Source organism: Papio anubis, chromosome 7 (assembly GCF_008728515.1).
Source record: "Papio anubis isolate 15944 chromosome 7, Panubis1.0, whole genome shotgun sequence".
NCBI lineage: Eukaryota > Metazoa > Chordata > Mammalia > Primates > Cercopithecidae > Papio > Papio anubis.
Window position 1 is genome coordinate 112630236 of NC_044982.1, and position 22462 is coordinate 112652697.

General features: G+C 38.5%; 1 protein-coding gene across 20 annotated transcripts in view; it reads left to right on the forward strand.

Moving 5' to 3' along the window:
* SCAPER (S-phase cyclin A associated protein in the ER) overlaps window positions 1-22462 on the forward strand; it is a 553621-nt gene that overhangs the window by 486945 nt on the left and 44214 nt on the right. For all 20 annotated transcript variants that reach the window (XM_017960807.3, XM_021940762.2, XM_017960810.3 and 17 more), the window contains one exon: window positions 10166-10321. In XM_017960807.3, coding sequence (XP_017816296.1) covers window positions 10166-10321 — 156 coding nt within the window. The remainder of the gene's footprint in view (window positions 1-10165; window positions 10322-22462) is intronic.

Genomic DNA, 22462 nt, shown 5'->3' on the forward strand with positions numbered 1-22462 from the left:
AACTCTGGGTACAGATGGCTTTACTTCTAAATTCTACAAAGCACTTAAGGGAGAAATAACACCAATAATACACAAACTCTCTCAAAGGAGAGGTGGGAATACTTGCCAGCCTGTTTTATGATGCCGGTACAACCTTAATACCAAAATCTGACAAAGATATTCCAGAAAAGAAAATTACAGATCACATTCCTCGTGAACATAAATGTAGTAATTGTTAACAAAATATTAGCAATTAAATTCAGCAATATATAAAAGGATCATGACAATATGAGATTTATTCTAGGAATGCAAGATTAGTTTTAACATTTAGAAATTGCCATATTAACTTATCAAGAACCATGAAAGTTCACAGATTTTACCCTTTTTGCAGGCTAACAAGTTAGCCCACACAGTTTCATGGATGCTGGCAAAAGATACATGACTCCTAGTCAGAGACAAGGGACCTTATTACTCACAGACAGCAAGCAATTTGAACTGTATGTTCTCATCAGTTTTTCTTACCCCCAGGTCCCACAGAAACAACACAGGGTGGGCCCACATGGATGTTGCATGTGCATTGAGTTTACATCACAGCTTAGGAAACCCCCACAATCTTAGGAAACCCCAGTCTTAAAAATGGGCTAAAAATAGACCTGTTCAACCTTTGCCTGGGAGGTAGACATTATCTTTACTCTACTGGACAGCCAACATACCTGACCTTTGCTTTAAAGGATGACATGACCATTTTCCAAGACCATTCCCTATACAAACATTCTGGAAAACAGTCTAGAACAAAAGCTGTTAGTTCATCTGCTCACAAGACATGCAAAAATGTGAGACTTTTTGAGGATTATCTCCTGGCACTGACCTCAACAAAAGGAAACTATGATCATCTTAGTAGATGCAGAAAAAATGAAAAAAAAAAAAAAAAAAGTGACACCACTTCATGGTAATAAAATAAACAGCAAATTAGGAATAGATGGCAAAAACAGCTAAATCATCCATAATAATAAACACTTTTCCTTTAAGATTAAGAATACACAAAGACTGTTTACCCTCATCACTTCTATTCAGCATTGTATTGAAAGTTCTAGCTAGTTCAGTAAGAAGTGGAAAAAGAAAAGGCATAAAGTTTGTAAAGGACAAAATAAAACTATTGTTATTTGCAGTCTCATGATTGCACATATAGAAAACTATGTAATCTACCAAGAAAAAAAAGACTATTTAATAGAACTAATAAGTAAGATTTAAGCAAAGTTTGAATATACAAATATAACTTATGCAAAAATCAGTTGTATCACTATGTATAGCAGAAAATAGAAATCAAAATTTAAAAAACAATACCATTTATAAAAAGCATCAGAAAATATCAAATACCTCTGAGTAAATCTCATGAAAGTAAAGTAACACCTCTACAAAGCATTACTGAGAGAAACTGAAGACCTAAATAAATGGAGATATATGTAAATGGATCAGAAGACTCAATATTGCTAAAACATTATTTTTCCCCAAATTAATTTATAGACTCTATGCGATCCTAATCAAAATCCCAGCAGGCTTTAGAAATAAATTTACAAGTCAGCTCTAAGATGTCTATGGAAAAGGCTCTAACACAGCCAAAACAATTTTGAAAAATAATAATAAGTCAGAGGACTTGCCTGATTTGGGGACTTACTATAGAGTTACGCTAATCAAGACAGTCTGGTATTGGTATAAGATTGATCAATAGGTCAAAACAGAATTGAGTGCACAGAAATAGACACACACAAATATGGTCCTATTATTTGGGGTGGGGGAGCTGATTAGGCTTTGGAAAAAAATACACTATTTTTTAGAGCAGTTTTTAAAGTTCACAGCAAAATTGAGTGGAGACTATCGAGTATTTCCATAAACCCCTGGCCACACACATGTACAGCCTCCAGTAGCCCTCATTAGAGTGGTACATTTGTTACTGTCAGCGAACCTACATTGATGTCATTATCACCCTAAAGTCCATAGTTTACATTAAGGTTCACTCTTGGTGTTAAATATCTTATGGATTTTGGCAAATGTATAATGACGTATTCATCAGTACAGTATCATATAACCCCATCCATTCATTCCTCCTTTCCCCACAACCTCTAGCAACCTGTCATCAGTTGATTTCTGATCAAGGGATCAGATTAATTTAATAGGGAAAGGAAAGGTCTTTTAATGAATGGTACTAGAACAACTGGATATCCATATGGGAGAAAAGTAACCTCTTGTTATATACAAAATTAATTTGAGATTGATCATAGATCTAAACACAAAAGTTGTGACCATAAGACTTAATAGCTACTTAACACGTGGAAAGATACACAAATAGCTACTTAGCACATGGAAAGGTGTTCAGTATGTTAGTTATCAGGGAAATGCAAACTAAAACTATACCAAGGTACTATTTCAAATCCGATAAAATGACTAAAATTAAAAAAGACTGATGATACCAGATGTTGGTAAGGATATAGAACAACTGGAGATCTGATACATTGTTTCTGGGAGAATGAAATGAAATGACCACTTCGAAGAACTCTTTAGCAATTTGTAAATTTAAACACATCTATTCTATGACTCAACAATTCTACTGTTAGGTATTTACCCAATAGAAATGAAAACACATGTTCACAAAAAGACTTTCCCATGGATTTTCATAACAGTCTTATTTATAATAACCAAAAACTGTAAATAACATATACATCCATCAACAAGAGAAGGAACAAACAAATCATAGCATACAGGTTGAGTATGCCTTATCTGAAATGCTTGAGACCAGAGTGTTTTGGATTTTGGATTTGGGTGGGGAGGGGATTTTGAGTATTTGCGTTATACTTGCTAGTTGAACATCCCAAATCTGAAAATCCAAAATCTGAAGTGCTCCAATGAGCATTTCTCTTGAACATCATGTTGATACTCAGGAAGTTTTGGGTTTGGGAGGATTTTGTATTTTCAGGTTGGGCATGCTTAACCTGTGTTCATACAGTGGGATACTAATCAACAATAAAAAGAAAGGAATTATTGTCCCATGCACCAACATGAATAAATTTTAAAAACATCATGCTTAGCCAGAGACAGATATAAAAGAGAACGTTTGGAATGATTTCCTTTATATGGAGAGAGGAAAGGATTGGATAGAAAACAAGGGAACTTTCTGTTATGATGAGTATGTTCCATATCTTGTTTTTATTGATGGTTATTTAGATTTATGTAGTCTTCAAAACTTGTCAAACCAAACACTTAGGTTTTGTGCATTTATTATTTGGAATGCATCTTAAGAGAAAGCAGTTGATTATTAATCACAATGAAAGCAGAAAGGACAAAGGTTATCACAAATGTGATTAGCAAGGAGACGAGATGTGAAGGATAGACAACAGAATTAAAATGGTGAATAATTCATCTTCTCAAATAAGGTAACAGGAGAAGTACAATAGAAAAAAAAAAGCAAGAATAGAACACTTCTAAACTGAAGGAAAACATTCATTAGCCATTAGCCATATATGAAGGAACCAACTTTACTAGTGGGGTAGATATAAAGAGGCTGAGACTCAGGTCAGGCCTTGTTTCTAATATCACACAATAGCCTGATAGGATGTGACCTTGACCAAACTATAGCAGTAACAATTACAGTGGAAGCAAGAAAGATTTAGGACTATGTTAGAGGTAGAATTAGCTTCTATCTACCTCAGCCTTGGGCCTTGTCTACCTGATGAATTCATTTAAAAATATGAAGATGCCACCTCTTTTGAGAAGCTAACCCTGGCCCATTAAGCCAAAATTTGGCACTTCTGCTGTATGGTAGTAATACTTTGAACATACCTCTATTATAGAATTAATCATAGTAACGTGGAAATTATGTGTCAGCTATAATGTTAAGAGGTCCTTAAGTTTAGCATCAGCATCATACTTAGAAATAATTGAGTGGATGAATGCATGATTTCAAATGGTTATCTTAAAATTTCTTGTATTACTGTGAGATGAATAATGACATCCATTTGGATAAGAATAGTGGGAGAAGGAGATTTCAGAGGAGATAATGAGGTTTTATTTGAACATACAAATATAGGGGTGCCTTGGGACCCCCAAGGGAAAATATAAACTAGTACTTTTAAGACAGAAGTTCAGGCCGGGCGCGGTGGCTCAAGCCTGTAATCCCAGCACTTTGGGAGGCCGAGACGGGCGGATCACGAGGTCAGGAGATCGAGACCATCCTGGCTAACACAGTGAAACCCCGTCTCTACTAAAAAATACGAAAACTTAGCCGGGCGAGGTGGCGGGCGCCTGTAGTCCCAGCTACTCGGGAGGCTGAGGCAGGAGAATGGCGTGAACCCGGGAGGCAGAGCTTGCAGTGAGCTGAGATCCGGCCACTGCACTCCAGCCTGGGTGACAGAGCGAGACTCCGTCTCAAAAAAAAAAAAAAAAAAAAAAAGACAGAAGTTCAGAAAAGAAGTAGGCCGGATGCTGTGGCTCATGCCTATAATCCCAGCACTTTGGATGGCTGAGGAGGGCAGCTCGCTTGAGTCCAGGAGTTCATGACCAGACCAAAACCCTGTCTCTACAAAAAAAAAAAAAAAAAAAAAAAAACTAGCCAGGCCTGATTGCATGCACCTGTAGTCCCAGCTACTCAAGGAGGCTGAGGTGGGAGGACCCTTGAGTCCAGCAGTGAGCAATGATTGCATCACTATACTCCAGCCTGGGCAATAGAGTGATACCCTGTCTTTAAAAGCAACAAAAGTAGGCCTTGAGATAGGTTTGGGAATTATTATTAACATATTGAGGATAGTTGAAACCATGGAATTGCATGAATTTACTAAATTTAGTTCAGGGATAGAACCCTAATAAGCAACATTTTGGTTGGAATGTGAGAGTGGATAGGTAGACAAGGATGGACAAAGAAACAATAACTCACTTTAGTTTTTTTTAATAGATTCAGGGGGTACATAATACAGGTTTGTTACATGGATATATTACGTAATGGTGAAGTTTCGGCTTTTAGTGAACCCATCACCCAAATAGTGAACATTGTATACACACACACACATATATATGTATATGTTTCTCAATATCCCTTTCTGTTTGTAAAGTTCAATAACAGAAAGCTGCAGAGGGACTCATTTTAAATTTCAAATGGCAAAGCAAATGGAGAGACCCATTTACTATAGCATTTACAGCAGCATGTCTCTTTCCCAGGATGTGTGTTCCAAGACTAGGAAGTTTTCTACATAAAGCTTTTCATCCTGGGTGTGGTAATAGTCTCAGCATTATAATTTCAACCTAATAGTTACAATGCAAAAGATATGTTGCTTTTGACCCCAGTATTTATTAGAAAATTCCATATTCTTCGCTCAAAACTGTGAGGTTGACAAAATGAATTTCTCTGCACTGACCTTTTAGAGCCATTTAGTTTAAGCATCTTCTTAGCCAGTGATTTAAAGATTGTCCATGCAATTTTCAAGACACAGGCAATTTAAAAAAACATTAGTCTGACTCATTAGTAGGCACCATAGATGGCCCAGTAACCATAGGAGATGATACTCAGAAAGGACCAACTACTCAACAAGTGGTTGTTTTAGTTTGCCTTGGCTTTACAATACTTTTTATTTCTTCACTCATTTTGTAGTCTTTCTGCCTTTCTGGCTATTTCAAGGTCAGTACGGGAAACCTAGCTAAGCCATTTTCATCTTGAGACTACATGGTTTTGAAGCTAGACCTCAGTAAGAACCAAAAAAATGCCACAGAAAAGCAGTGAATTCAGTGCAAAGGACCCTCTTATCAGGAGTCAGAAAACCATAGAATGTTCCAGCTGTCTTGCTTGAGCTTATGCGTTGCCCTCCTTGAGCATCAGTCTCCTTGTCTATCAAATGGGGATAGTCATACCAACTTCCACATAGTGAACTGGATTTTCTCATACCTTGCTGGTGAGACTATAAATTTATTTAATGTTTCTTGAATATAATGTGGCTATCTATGTCAAGAGCCCTAAAAATATGCATACCCTTTGACTCAGTAATTCCACTTGTGGAAAATAGTCTGAAATCTGGCAAGGATTTCTACTCAAAATGTTCGGCACAGCATGGTTTATAATAAGGAATATTGAAAACAACCAAAAGTTGCAAAAATATTCCACTGGTAGAATATTATTCAATCATTAAAAATTACGTTTATGTATCCAGTCAGACCTCTAGAACCTAGATCATTTTACAGGAAATAAATAGTTCAAAAAAATGTTTTGTGACACCACAGGGATATAATCAGTAAAATTCAACTTGTGGGAAAGTGTATAGGATGAACAACCATGTTTCATCAACAAATACATACATTTTCAAAGGGGGTTTAAAAAGGTGGAGGGTAGCTAACAGATTAAAAAGAGACTTAAGTCATATTAACCAGTCACAATGTGTGGTTCTTGTTTGGATTCTAATTTTTTTAAAAAAAAAGACATTTATGGTACATTTAGAAATTTGAACACCAGTTATTTGATGGTATTAAGGAATGGTGATTTTTAGATGTGATAATGATGTGGTTTTGTTTTTTTAAGTGATTTTTTTTTTTTAGAGATAGAAATGGAAACATTTACAAAGGAAAAAATACGCCTTGGATTTTCTTAAACTTTATGCAGGATGGGTGTGGACAGATGGGATTGGCCATGGATTGATGGTAGTCAGGGCTGTGTGATGAATGCATGGGTATTTGTTATCCTCTTCTGTCAATTTTTTTTAAGGTTTATGTTAACTTTTCAATAATACAGTTTTTAAAGATTTAAAATATAATGGTTAACCAAGATATTTTAATGACATAGAAGGGGCCTAAATTGTCATTGAATGAAATTCAGTATAATGTCAATCATGTGGAGAAAGAATCAAATAGAAAAACATGAAAGGAAAATTATCAAACTGGATTGTCTTTGAAAGGTGAAATTATGGCCAACTTTTTCTACTTATTTTTCTGCTTTTCTTTACTATATAAATTTCTTTGATGAGCCTATGTTACCCTTATAATCAGAAAAAAAACAAGTTTTCACTCTGGTTAGAACTCTTTTAGAATCTTAGCTTGAAATAACATAAGTAAAACAGCATAGTAAAATGACTTGTGTACCTGGGAAGGTCAAGGTTTGAAGTAGATGCCGAGGTCTAAGTATAGTAATGCACTGCATAATGACTTTTCAGTCAACAACAGACCACATATACAATAGTGGTCCTGTAAGAATACAATACTGTATTTTTACTGTACCCTTTCAATGTTTAGATATACAAATACTTACCATTGTGTTACAGTTGCCTGCATTGTTCCCTGCAGTAACATATTGTATATGTTTGTAGCTTGGGAACATTAGGCTATTCCGTATAGCCTAGGTTAGGCTATACTATCTAAGTTTGTATAAGTACACTCTATGATATTTGCACAATGACAAAGTTGCCTAATAATGCAGTTCTCAGAATGCGTCCCCATATGCCATTACAGCTCTGTTTCTTTCAGTTCTACTTATCTCTACTTGGCTATATTCTCTAAGCAGATGTTCTCCATGTAACAAGTTGACTACCAGCACCCCCACAGTTACACGTTTTAGTTTAGATATCCCCAGTGGAAAGAGATTTTTCCTATGGTCATATATTAATCCCACAGAAGATGTTGAGTGGTCCTCCCTAGGTCATATACTCATCCTGGAACCAGTCATTATGGCCAAGCTGATGAGTACTTTGACTGTCCTGAAGCACATGCTCACTCCTGGATTAGCAAGAGGGTAGCATCTTTAACAAGGCCCCCAGGACCATATGGAATAGGAGAGGAGAATGTGCTGGGCAGATAAAAACTAAAGCTTTCACAGTCTGCTCCCTAATGGTATTCTTGGGATAATTCATTGGGATGATTAAGATGAAAAACATTGTATTCTATTTTGTTTGCTAATGTGTGTGTGTGCGTGTGTGTATAGACAGGGTCTCACTATGTTGCTCAGGCCACTCTCAAACTTCTAGGCTCAAACAGTCCTCCTGCCTAAGCCTCCCAAAGTGCAGGGATTACAATTGTAAGCTACTGTACCCAGTCAAAACACTTGATTTTTTTTTCTTCAGATGGAGTCTCACTTTGTTGCCCAGGCTGGAGTGCAGTGGCATGATGTTGGCTTACTGCAACTTCGACTTCTTGGGTTCAAGCGATTCTCCTGCCTCAGCCTCCTGAGTAACTGGGACTACAGGTACCAGCCACCATGCCTGGCTAATTTTTGTATTTTTAGTAGAGACAGGGTTTCACCGTATTGGCCAGGCTGGTCTGGAACTCCTGACCTCAAGTGATCCACCTGCCTCGGCCTCCTAACGTCCTGGGATTACAGGTGTGATCCCCCATGTCTGGCTACAGACAAAACACTTTCTAAATCGAAGAGTTCTGTGCAAATGTACAAGCGAGTTTTTAAAAGTCTAATTTTGTTAAATCAGATTGTAATAAGATTCTCAGTGTGTACATATATCAGTCTATCAATTTCCTTTATTAGAAGAGGTCTGGTGGTCATCATTTCATATTTCCCAATTTTAAAACTGTAGGAGTGCTCAGTAGCCCAGGTAGATACATTTTTTAATGTAAAAGATGAAAGGAGGCATTATTTTGTGTCTTCAAAGTAGTAAACTTGGAATGGCTCTAAACATGAATTACTCATCAGTTTCTCCTTCCTTTTAACAAAAACCTGTGTTGTTAAATGAATAGTGGTGGGGCCTGTAGTGCACTTACACACCAAAACCTCAATTCCTTTGTGTATATCTCTGAAAGTTAACATGTTGATTTGCAGAACTGCTATATTTGCAGTCCTACCCTTCTCATACATGTCAGTGCAGTAGCATTGAATTCTAGGCCAAGGTTGATTTATCTACAAGGTCTTTTATAGTCTTAAAATATTCTTTTCAATGATTGCTGCTCTGTGGATTAATAAAAGAGTTACTATTGTCAGTCCAGTTTACAAACAGCTCTAGAAAACTGTTTTTTGTACTGAAAAGATGGAAATTATTTCTTAAATGTTATTGTCAACTCTCAGGACTGGTACTTTTCAATAAAAGCAATTAGATTCTCACTGTTTGTTATGCTGTTAATGGTGATGGAGTCTTTAAAAATAGGGAACCTACAACTGGCTTTAGAAGTTTAAGTTGTGGCCAGGCATGGTGGCCCATGCCTATAATTGTAGCACTTTGGGAGGCCAAGGCAGGAGGATCACTTCAGGCCAGAAGTTCAAGAAGAGCCTCGTCAGTATAGCAAAACCCCATTTCTACAAATAAAAAATAAAAAATTAACTGGGTGTGGTGGTACACAGGTGTAGTCCCAACTACTTTCGAGACTGAGGCAGGAAGATCTCTTGAACCCAGGAGGTTAGAGTTGTAGTGAGCTATGATCATGCCTCTGCACTCCAGCCTGGGTGACAGAGTGAGACCCTGTCTCTAAAAAAAGAAAAAAAAGTAGTAACAAGGGTGTCTGGGTTGAATCATTGTACTATATCTTCTAAATCTTGCATTGGGGCTCCCTAGTAGTTTAAAAAGGAACGCTTTTTAAGAGCATAAAGGGGCCAGGCGCGGTGGCTCAAGCCTGTAATCCCAGCACTTTGGGAGGTCGAGACGGGCGGATCACGAGGTCAGGAGATCGAGACCATCCTGGCTAACACAGTGAAACCCCGTCTCTACTAAAAATACAAAAAACTAGCCGGGCGAGGTGGCGGGCGCCTGTAGTCCCAGCTACTCGGGAGGCTGAGGCAGGAGAATGGCGTAAACCTGGGAGGTGGAGCTTGCAGTGAGCTGAGATCCGGCCACTGCACTCCAGCCCGGGCGACAAAGCGAGACTCTGTCTCAATAAATAAATAAATAAATAAAAGAGCATAAACATCATTATAAATCATTTCACTTGTTGTTAGACTCTTCAAACCAGTAAGAATGACTAGACAATCATTTTCATTCATTTTTTCTTGAAAAATAATATTCAAATAACCAAAAGAAAGAAGAGAGAAAAAAATACTTACAGAAAGAGCTGATTATTCAGGAGTAAATCTAAGGAAATTCTTACTTGAGATGCTTTACTCAAACTTGTGTTGTGTGTGCTTGTTTGAGGGGTCCAAGCCTGTGTATTGTAAGATTCATCACTGAAGGTGAAGATGTTGCTGGCCTATTCAGATTGATAACATGCATTTCTCCCCCACATCTAGCTACGTGGTGAACATGGGTCTGATTGACAAACTGTGTGCCTGCTTCCTCTCTGTGCAAGGCCCAGTGGATGAGAATCCCAGGATGGCCACATTTCTGCAGCATGCCACAGGACTCTTACATGCAATGTGCACATTGTGCTTTGCTGTCACTGGAAGGTAAGGCATCTACTTGATCTCAATCTAGACTCAACTTTTGGAACATCTCCTGAATTTTGCCCATTCTAGGGTCATTTCATAGGATTTCAAGTGGTCATCTTGGCCATCTTTCCTCTTTGTTCTTTCCCCATCATTGGCTTTCTATATTGAGATGTATATTACTTTCTCATTTTTCTGGGCCACATACTCTTGCCTGTCTTTTTTTCTTGTTGGTGTCATAAATTTGACTATCATTGCTGGAAGAGACCTAAGAGGTCATCCAGTCCCTCTTCCACTGAGATCCAGAGGAGTCCAGTGATTCTCCTTCAGTCATTGAAGGAAACAAAGCCTAGACCAGAACAAGCCAAGCCCTCAGCCCTACAGAGCGTAGCCTGAAAGTGCTCATTACCATCATTCATGTGCTTTCCGTTATAGGCTCCTAGGTTTATTTATTTTCGCTCTGTCCCTTCTTCTAGAGTACTTCCATGAATAAGGGAAGGGAGCCATCTAAAACAATAGGTCCCTGAAGTCACACATGACCCATGGGCATTGTGAAAGCCAGTGTACCAGGGACTACTACTGGCCTGGCTGGCTATTTAGACTACCCCATCCCATCCTACCCCATCCCACCCTGTGGACTGTCCTCAGAAACAATAACTCTCTAGGAAGGACACAAGTAACCCTCTGGGTCTTCTTTTCTTCTCCCCAACCCATCCCTCACCAAGTAAGAATCGTTGATCATAGTGCCTCCATTTTTCTGATAGGAATATGACATATCCCTTAGGCATATTGAGGATATTCAATCAAATTTCTTATAATTAATTCTAAACAGCACATATGTGTTACCTATTTTTTAATTATGTGTTTTGTATTTTTAAGAATTTGTCAATTTGAAGCTTCTAAAGTCAAGCTTCTTAAGGAAATATTATCCATCTACATTCAATGTTCACAGAATACCAGTAACTATATTCAGAACATTTTAAGAGAGGGAAACTGTATTCTGAAATGAACATCCTCAACATTTTTTAGTTCATTATACATAGGACCCCTAAGCCCACCTATCCTTCCTTACTCTTACCCAGTCCCTCACCACCAGTCACATTCTAATAAAATTAAGACTGTCTAGAGAAGTCAACAAAGCCAAGCATGCCTGTATTCAGTGTTCCAAGTTAGTCTCTTCCCATCAAGAAATGTAGACCAAGCCTACCTTCAGTGAGAGCTCAGGAAGTGACTGTTTGTGGGTCTGTGACCTAAGTAGGATCCAGTAGTAGCATGCTACACAGAGGCTGGCATACCAAACACTGTCCATCTGGAACAGTGGCATCTGCCAGCTTTGAGGCCACCATGCTGCCCAGCTAGTTACTGTGCAATGGCCAGGCCCCTCCCTGGAGGTCTCCTCTCAGGCAGGAGACCTGTGCTGACCTTGTCTTTTCTTGAACACATAACATTACATTACAAACCTGCCAGCATCTCAAGTCTGCGTCACCTGTATTTTCTTGAATCCAGATCAATATCACAAACATAAGCGTTTCCATATGTGATTGCTGTACAGTCTGTGGGCTTCAGCTTTCACTTTCACACAGATTCAGTCACTTGAAATCTATGGAATTTAAAAGAAACCTAAAGGTCATTCACCATCACTTGTTTTTTGTTGGAAAAGCAACTGAGCCAAACTGACTTGAATCAGGACCTGAGATTTCTAGCTTGGTGCTCCTTCCACTTGACTTTATATGATTCAGGATGTAGGAGCATGTATTTTGTTTCTTTGAAAATTTTCTCAATTATATATGGAACTTGGAAATAGGATCTTCTTCTCTTTAATGCACACAGTCATGCTCTTGTTCTCAAGACACTGAGCATCTGTCCTGTGCCAAACACCAAGTTAGGTAGGTAATAAAGATACTACCCTCAGGGAGCCAAGAGTCTAGTGTGAGGTCAGACTTATAAAGTAATAGTTATAGCAGAAGAGAATTTGCACAGAAGAGGAAGTAAAGCACTTACAGAGGAGGTCAAAAAAGGCATCCATAGGCAGAATCCAAGAAAAGTGGAAGGAAAAATCAATTGAGAAAAAGGACATGATATATACATTATGTGGTATACCAGATGTTATTGGTGCCTTTGGTTCACCTGGAGGTCATCTGCCAATGGCTTTCTATATTTCTCTGCCTCAGGACGTTCTCTGCACAAGGAGCTATTTGCTAGAATGCAGAGGAGTTTAACGCCTCCAGTAGTGACCCTCAAACAATAAATTGGTGGATAATACCCCCACCTCCCTAATGTTCAGTAGTACAGTTCTGAGTATATTCTGTACAGTTCTCACAGGATCCTCAGCCCTAACCTGTTTTTTTGTTTGTTTGTTTGTTTGTTTGTTTTGTTTTTGAGACTGAATCTTAGATTCTGTCGCCCAGACTGGAGTATAGTGGCACTATCTCAGCTCACTGCAACTTCTGCCTCCCATATTCAAGCAATTCTCCTGCCTCAGCCAGCTGAGTAGCTGGGATTACAGGCACAGGCCACCACTCTGGCTAATTTTGGTATTTTTAGTAGAGATGGGGTTTCACCATGTTGGCCAGTCTGGTCTCAAACTCCTGACCTCAAGTGCTCCATCACCTTGGCCTCCCAAAGTGCTGGGCGCACCTGGCCCATAACCTGTTCTTTAACACATCCTTGATTTAGTTTTCTCCCTTCCCTGTTTCTCTTCTCTTCATCCTCACAATAATCTATTTGCACCCATATTTTTTTTTCAGGATCTGCTTTTAGGGCAGCCCAAACCAAGAGATATGGACATACAAGACTTAGTGTCATGTTTAGTTTGATGTAGCTGTGCAATTGGGCAACTGGGGAGAGCAGCAGGACATGAGATATTAAATGAGCTCCATAAATGTTAGTTCTTGGGAGGTGCAAAGGGCTACAAGAGCTAGACTAGAGCTGTCGAAGGCTGCTAAAGTTGCTTGAGAGGGAGGACAGGATCAAATTTCTGTTACAGAATGATCACTCCTACTAAGAAACATAGAGATAACTGGAATGGCACAAGCCTGGAGGCAGAAGGATTAGTAAAGAGGCTCTTGCATAATCCAAGTGAGACATGTTGAGGGCCAGTAAGGTCAATGAAAATAGAGATGAGCAAATACATTACGAGGGAGTAGAACAAATGTAGGGGAGATGGCATAGGGTTTCATGGTGTGGGGGGTGAAAGGAAGGGAAGCATCTAGAATGACTCCCAGGTTTCTAACTATAAAATTTTGAATGGTAGATAGCAGTCTCCAAATTAGGAAATATTTATAAACAGTTTTTCATAGTGGAAATATGAGTTTGGTCCTAGACATGCGTAAGGGTTATTATATATGATACAAGATTATCATATACATATACATATACATACATGTATATGTATAAACTTTGGTCTACTTGGATAATCTTTAGGCATGCCTAGGACCAAACTTATATTTCCACTAAGAAAAACTGCTTATATTCTCAAACTTGGAGACTATACTGTCTACCACTCAAAATTTTATGTTTATTATATATTTATACATCCGATAAATTATGTTTACACATCTGATACATTTTATTTAAAATTTTTAATTACTATATATTTTATTATGTATATGAAATATAATTCCTTCTATGTACACATACAACTGGATTTTAAACAGTGATTTACTCTTGATCGTTTTTAAGAATTCTTAATCTATTTTTCTCCATTATAATTTCCTTCTCTAACCTCAATTGCTTAGCAAACTTCTATTATTAGGACTTACTACAAAAACAGATTATTCTAGAAAGAAGGTCTAGGTGGTTTCCTGGCTTAATTTACCTAGGAAATTCTTTGCAATATCAGTGTAAGCTGCTTCTCTGAAAGACCTGAGAAAAATGACCCCTCATTGTTGTTCTTCCTCTCAGCCTTCAGTCTCCCAACATTTCCTGAACACCACCAGACCACAGGTATACAGGGAGTTTTTTCTACCTCCTCAGATTCGTTTACTTCTGATATTTACAGATTGTTTTCTCCTGCTTATTTCTTCATGAAAAGTATATTTCTAAACTATAAATCACAGTGATAAGCATTTTGTTGCATGCGTTAAATAGAGTTTCTGCTGTAGGTCATAGGCATGTCCAAGAGGAAAGGTAGTGTGGTTTTTGCTTTATTGGAGTAATTCACGTAATGTCTATTTTGGCTACCAGAAGCTAACCAGAGCCAGAGTCAAGGAAGGCTTTGTCCTCATAGCCCTTTTGTGACAGGAATGAAAGAGGAAGAGGAGCTAGAGAGGGCTTCAAAAATTGCCTCTTGTGATGGCAGAGCCTGAGATAATTAAGGGGACTAATTGATAGCACTGGGCTTTGAGTAAACACTGCAGTCTGCCGGTGGCCCAGCCTTTGTGATGGTGATTACTGCTAGTCTGCCTTTGCAATACTCTCCTATTGTGCCCTTAATCTTCTAATTTTTACCTAGGTTTTCTTTTTTCTTTCTTTTCTTTTTTTCTTTTTCTTTTTTTTTTTTTTTTTTTTGAGACAGAGTCTCACTCTGTCACCCAGGCTGGAGTGCAGTGGTGCCATCTCAGCTCACTGCAACCTCTGCCTCCTTTGTTCAATGTATTCTCCTGCCTCAGCCTCCCAAATAGGCGGGATTACAGGAGCTTGCCACCATGCCTGGCTAATTTTTGTATTTTTAGTAGAGATGAGGTTTCACCATGTTGGCCAGGCTGGTCTCGAACTCCTGACCTCAGGTGATCCACCCACCTCGGCCTCCCAAAGTGTTAGGATTACAGGCCTGAGCCACCTCACCCAGCCAAATTTTTACCTAGGTTTTCCAAAACACATTTTGGACGTCAGAATTTGTGCTGTTAGTCTTTGCTTCAATTTGTGATAGAAAAGCAATAGCTGATGACTTGTATCAGGTTTAGTTTTGAAAAATGAACTTGAATTTCTTTAAGTAAAAGTTGAAATTCTGATCCTCTGATGAAAGGATTGATTTTATGTCAGAATTGCTCCAGAATTTTAATATTGGTAAAAATTGTTATTAATCACTTAAGCAAAATTCAACAGTCTGTAATGGGACTCTCAGAAATGGGTATTTCTGGCCAGGTGTAGTGGCTCAGGTAATCCCAGCACTTTGGGAGACTGAGGCGGGCGTATCACCTGAGGTCAGAAGTTCGAGACCAGCGTTGGCAACATGGTGAAACCCCATCTCTACTAAAAATACAAAAATTAGCCGAGAGTGGTAGCAGGCACTTGTAATCCCAGCTGCTTGGGAGGCTGAGGCAGGAGAATTGCTTGAACCCAGGAGGTGGAGGTTGCAGCGAGCCAAGATCACACCACTGCACTCCAGCCTGGGTGACAGTGTGAGACTCCGTCTCAAAAAAAATGAAATGCCTATTTATTTGGCCTTTACTATTAACAGTTGTCTATTCTTGGTCCTACAAGTAAAGAGAAAACGATGGTTTTCAAATCTCAGGGCAGGAGCTCAATTGCTGTAATTGGTTGAGGCTCATTGGGTCCCCCTTAAGGTGCTGACTCCTTAGCAGAACTAATAGGATCAGCATAATAATGAGTGATTATAAATTAAAACCAACATGGGCTGTTAACTTAATCAGTAATCATTTACAGTATTCCTAACTGTGCTAGGAACTATGGCAACAAAGCCAGGAAGCAGTGGACCCACAGTAAAAGAGTTTGCAATCCTTACAACTACACTGAAAAGAGGAACTTATAAAATCTGGATAATTCTGATTGGTTGGAAAAGACTTGTGAATTCAAGAATATTTGTATGCAAAAACAAGTTTGATGTTATATATATTTGTGTTTTTCATTTTCATATCCATAGATGACAATAACAAAATGTGTTCTAGCCAAAGTTCTGGAAACCTATGTCATGAAAAGATAAGAATGATTTGTGATTTAGTCCATTTATTATGTGGCTATAAATGAGTGCTTTTCAAGCGTTTAAGGGTGCTTGAAAACCATTTGTTCAAACAAAGGTAAACGTTAACTCTGCCCGCCTGCCTGTTCATTCATTGAACAAATATTTATGTAGCACTTGCTCTGTGCCAGGCCCTGTGCTAGGATTGGGAGAAAGCAGTAATGGCTCAGACATCAATTTTGTCTAAGGACTCTCTAAGCTAGTAGGGGGAAAAAGATGCCTATACAGCTATCTACAGTACAAGACAGAGAGTGATCAAGAGGATAGAAGATAACAAAAGTACTTAACATGCTGCCTGGTACATAGTAAATGCTTCATAAATGTTGGCCACTATTATCACCATCATCACTGATGGAGTTCAGAGGAGGGAGAAATGACTGTTACTTTTCTGTGGGGATTAGCTGGTTTTTAGAGCAGCTAAAATTTAACATGGCCCTCGAAAGATGGAAAAGATTAGAACATGCAAAGTTGAGAAAAAGGTGGACCAAGAAAATAGCATAACAAAGACATAAAGGAGAAAAATACAAAGAACAGAGTACCTTAACTGAACTTTGAAATATATATGATGGTATTTTAATGCTCCCAGATCCTTATGAGGCTCAAATGGGATCATAAATATAAAAAGACTTTGTGAACCACATAAAATAATTTGCTGAGATGTGGTAACAGCAATAGTGTCATTAAAACCCTTTGACTAGAGGAAATGGATAAGTTTTGAGACACATGCAACCTACCAAGATTGAACGATGAAGAAATCCAAAACCAAAACAGACCAATAGCAAGTGATGAGATTGAAGCTATAATAAAATTCTCCCAATAAAGAAAAGCCCATGACCAGAGGGCTTCACTGATGAATTCTACCAAACATTTAAAGAACAATTAATACTAATCCTACTCAAACTATTCCAAAAAATAGAGGAGGAGGGAATGCTTCCAAACTCTTTCTACAAGGCCAGTATTTATTACTCTGATGTCAAAATCACAGAAACATCAAAAAAAGAAAACTAAAGGCCAATATCCCTGATGAATATTAATGCAGAAATCCTCAACAAAATACTAGCAAACCAAATTCAGCAAAAAAGATCTTTCATTATGATCATGTGGGATTTATCCCAGCAATACCAGGATGGTTCATTATATGCAAATTAGTCAATGTGATACATCATTATCAACAGAATGAAGGACAAAAACTATATGATCATTTCAGGACATGCTGAAAAAGCATTTGATGAAATTCAGCATCCCTTCATGATTTAAAAAAAAAAAAAACTCTCAAAAAATTGGGTAGAGAAGAAACATACCTCAACAGAATAAAAGCCATATATAGACAGACCCACAGCTAGTAGCATACTGAATAAGGAAAAATGGAAAGCCTTTCCTCTAAGATCTGGAACACAACAAGGATGCCCACTTTCACCACTGTTACTCAACATCATACTAGAAGTCCTAGCTAGACCAATCAGACAAAGGAAAGAAAAGGCATCCGAATCAGAAAGGAAAAAGTCAAATTATCCTTTTTTACAGATAATACGATCTTATATTTGGAAAAACCTAAAGACTCCATCAAAAAACTATTAGGACCAATAAACCAATTCAGTAAAGTTGCAGGATACAAAATCAATGTACAAAAATCAGTAGCATTTCTATATGCCAACAACAATCTTGAAAAAAAATCAAAAAATGTAATCCCATTTACAATAGCCATATATAAAGTTAAATATGCAGAAATTAACCAAAGAAGTGAAAGATTTCTACAATGAAAACTATAAAACATTGATTAAAGAAGTTAAAGAAGACATAATAAATAGAAAACTATTCCATGTTCATGGATTGGAAGAAGAAATATTGTTTGAAATGTCCATACTATTCTAAGCAATCTTCAGAGTCAATGCAATCCCTATCAAAATATTGACGACATTCTTCACAGAAATAGAAAAAACAATCCTAAAATGTATATAGAATCACAGAAGACCCAGAATAGCCAAAGCTATCCTAAGCAAAAAGAACAAAACTTGGAAGAATCACATTACCTGACTTTATAATACAAAGCTATAGTAATCAAAACAGCGTGGTACTGGCATAAAAACAGACACATGGACCACTGGAACAGAATAAACCCAGAAACAAATTCATACATCTACAGTGAACTCACTTTCGACAAAGGTGCCAAGAGCATACATTGGGGAAGAGTCTCTTCAATAAATGATGCTGGGAAAACTGGACATCCATATGCAGAAGAATGAAACTAGACCCCTATCTCTTACCATGTACAAAAATTGAAATGGATTAAAGATTTTAAGACCTCAAAGCTATGAAACTACTACAAGAAAACATTGGGAAAACTCTTAAGGACATTGGACTGGGCAAAACTTTCTTGAATAGTACCCTACAAGCACAGGCAACCAAAGCAAAAATGTATAAGTGGGGTCACATCAAGTTAAGCTCCTGCACAGCAAAGGAAACAATCAATCAGGTGAAGAGACAACCCACAGAAGAGAGAAAATATTTGCAAAGTACCCATCAGACAAGGGATTAACAACCAGAATATATAAGAATTCAAACAACTCTATAGGAAAACCTCTAATAATCTGATTTTTAAATGGGCAAAAGATCTGAAGAGACATTTCTTAAAAGAAGACATACAAATGGCAAACAGGCATATGGCAAACATCACTGATCATCGGAGAAATGCAAATCAAAACTACAAAGAGATATCATCTCACCCCAGTTAAAATGTCTTTTATCCAAAAGACATTCAATAACAAATGCTGGAAAGGATGTGGAGAAAAGGGGAACCCTCACACACTGTTGATAGGAATGTAAATTAATACAACCACTATGGAGAACAGCTTGGAGATTCCTCCAAAAACTAAAAATAGAGCTACCATACGATCCAGCCATCCCACTGCTGGGTATATACCCAAAAGAAAGGAAATCAGTATATCAAAGAGATATCCACACTCCCATGTTTGTTGCAGCACTGTTCCCAATAGACAAGATTTGAAAGCAGCCTGTGTGTCCATCAGGAGATGAATGGATATAGAAAATGTACTCATAATACACCATGAAGTCCTATTCAGCCATAAAAAAGAATGAGATCCTATCATTTGCAACAACATGGATGAAATTAGAGGTCATCATGTTAAGTAAAATAAACTAAGCACAGAGAGATAAACATCAAGTGTTCTCACTTATTTGTGGGATCTAAAAATCAAAACAAACTCATCGAGATGGAGAGTAGAAGGATGGGTACCACAGGCTGGGAAGGGTAGTGGGTGGGTGGGGGAGAGCTGGGGATGGTTAATGGGTACAAAAAAATAAAAGAATTAGAATGAATAAGACTACATATTTGATATCACAACAGGGTGACTATAGTCAGTAATAATTTAATTGTACATTTTAAAATAACTAAAAGAATATAATTGGATAGTTTGTAACACAAAGGATAAATGCTTGAGGGGACAGATAACCCCATTTTCCATGATGTGACTATTACTCATTGCATGCCTGTATCAAAATATCTCATGTATCCCATAAATATGTACACCTACTGTGTACCCACAAAAATTTTAAAAACATAAAATGAATTTTTAAAGCCTTTGAGCAGGGAAGTGACCTGCTATTTGGGAGCACTAGTCAGGTGTCATGTGAAGAATGTATTAGAAGGTGGAAAGTGGAAGAGGCATTAACAGTTGTCCAGGTAAGAGACGAAAGGAATGGAAAGAAGAATGTTTTGAAACACCCTCCCATAAACACTCTTTTTTATGTATGGTATCACCAATCTCTTGGGCATCAAGCTCCAAACCTCATCATCTCTAATATCTCCTCCTGATACCCCAGATCTAATCTACCGCCACATTCTGTGGATTGAAAGGAAACTTAAAGTCCCCTATCTGGTCATCCAGTCAGGCTTGAATCTTTTCAGTAAGCTTCTCAGTCTCTGTTCAACACCTCCAGTGACAGGAAACTCATTACTTACTAAGGGGAGCTTGAGTTGTTGATGCTTAAACTATCTCTCCTTATACCAAGCTAATATCTGTTTCCCTAGTGCTACCTATTAGTGTAAGGCCTACTTGCTCCTTGGCAACATGCAGACTAATATGAACCTACTCTTCTTCCTGAACTCCCCTGGTCTCACTGTACTTCATATATTCCTTTGCTTTTCTTCTTCTTCTGGTTACAATGGCTGTGCAACAAATTACCCTAAAATTTAGTGGCGTAAAACAACCATCTGTTAATCTCACAGATTCTGTGAGTCAGGAATTCTTTTAAGGTACAGCGAGGATGGGTTATCTTTGTTCCACAATGTCTGGGGCCTCAGAAGACATGAAGGCTGGTGGTTGGAATCATCTGAGTGCTTGTTCACACATCTGTAGTTGATGCTGGCTGTCAGCTGGGGGTCTTTCCATGTGGGGTCTCTGCATAGGCTTAATTGGCTTCCTTACAGCATAGTGGCTGTGTTCCAAGAACAACCATCCTGGCAGTGAGAGAGCAGCTGGAAACCATATCACCTTTTATGACTCAGCCTCAGAAATCACACAGCATCACTTGCACTGGATTCTATTCACCAAGGCAGTCGTGAAGTCCCATCTAGCTTCAAGGAAAGGAGAAATAGACTTTGCCTCTTCCTGGGGAGGATGAAGTTTCTAGAAGAGCATAGGGGACCAGAAATGTTGCTCTGGTTATACTTGAAAAATATAGCCTGCTACTTTCCAGCCTACCCTAAAGATAAATGAGTTCCCAGTCTCCTATTTTCAGCTGTCTTCTATTCTCTCTGCAGTCTCTTATTTGATACTGTCAGCCCATTCCTAAATATTTTGTTGTCATTAGCTACTGTCTTTGGACAAAAGGTTTGTTGGTATTGGGAGTTGGGCAATGAAGTGAATGTAACAGGACTAGGCAAGTAGAACTAAGAGAAGTAACATTTGTTGAGCACCTTTGATATACCCTGAGCTGAGTGTTTCATGTGGGCTATCTCCCTACAAGCATTCAAGAGTCCTGCTTACACTGTCAAAGGAGTTAAAACAGCCTCTAGACTGATAAGGAGGAGTGACTATCCATATCCTTCAGATCTGGAGAATGAGAAGAATACAGAAGCAGGAACTTCCGGACTATCTCTGTACTCACAATGGCAGAATGCTAATAGAGGGACTTCTGAAAGATCCATCCCAGCTGACATATAGCCCTACTTGATTTGAAGGGACAGAAAGATGACAACTTCATTGGTACAGTTCACCTTGAGTGTTTACTATGTGCTAGGCAGAAAGGGAACTGGCTGGATCCCAGCCCATAGGGCCAAAGTTTAGGACAGTCTCTACTGACTTACCATTCTCACAGGGGACAAGGGATGATAACCTCAACATGCAGGGTTTAGGGGAACAGAATGTGTCCAGGATACATTTGCAGTCAGATTCTCACTGGCTCTAGGAGGCTGAGAAGGCAGGATCTTAAGAGGAAAACTATGTGTAATGTTATATTGAAGAGCACAGGTTGGGAAGTCAGAAAGATGTGAGCTCAGTTTCAGCTTTCTCAGTTCTGCGACCTGTGGCAGCGTGCAAAAGAGTGATCATGGCTCACTGCAGCCTCAATCCTCCAGGCTCAGTCTATCCTCCCACCTCAGGTGCCCAAGTATCTGAGACTACAGGGATGCACTGCTGCGTTCCACTAATTCTTTGATTTTTTTTTTTTTTGGTAGAGACAAGCTCTCCCTATGTTGCCCAGGCTGGTCTCAAACTCCTGGGCTCAAGTGATCTACCTGCATCAGCCTCCCAAAGTGTTGGGATTGCAGGCGTGAGCCACCATGCCTAGCCCTGGTTCTTTAGGTTTTCAAAGCTGTTGCTCACATATAAAAATGAATGTGTTACTTCTTCCCTCACAGGGTTGGACACGACAGAAGCAAATGGGGGCTAACATCTGTCACTCTTATCTCTTGTCTAAGATGCTGTTTTTTACATATTCATGTATTCATTATAACCCATTTTGTTCCAAAAACTTGAGATAGCTTATAGAAGTATATACATCTTTTTTTTTTTTAATTAAAAATGAAAAGGAGATAGGCAGGAAAGGTAAATCAAGCCACAGAAAGTAAGGTTAAGGCCCAAACCCTATTCATAACAAGGCCATGATAGACATTTCCTCCTGGAATTCCTACTGGCAATTTCTACCAGGAACTTATATTTAATATGTTAGATCCTGAGCTCATTGGCTTTCACCCAAAGTTGGCTGTCCCTCCTGACTCCCTT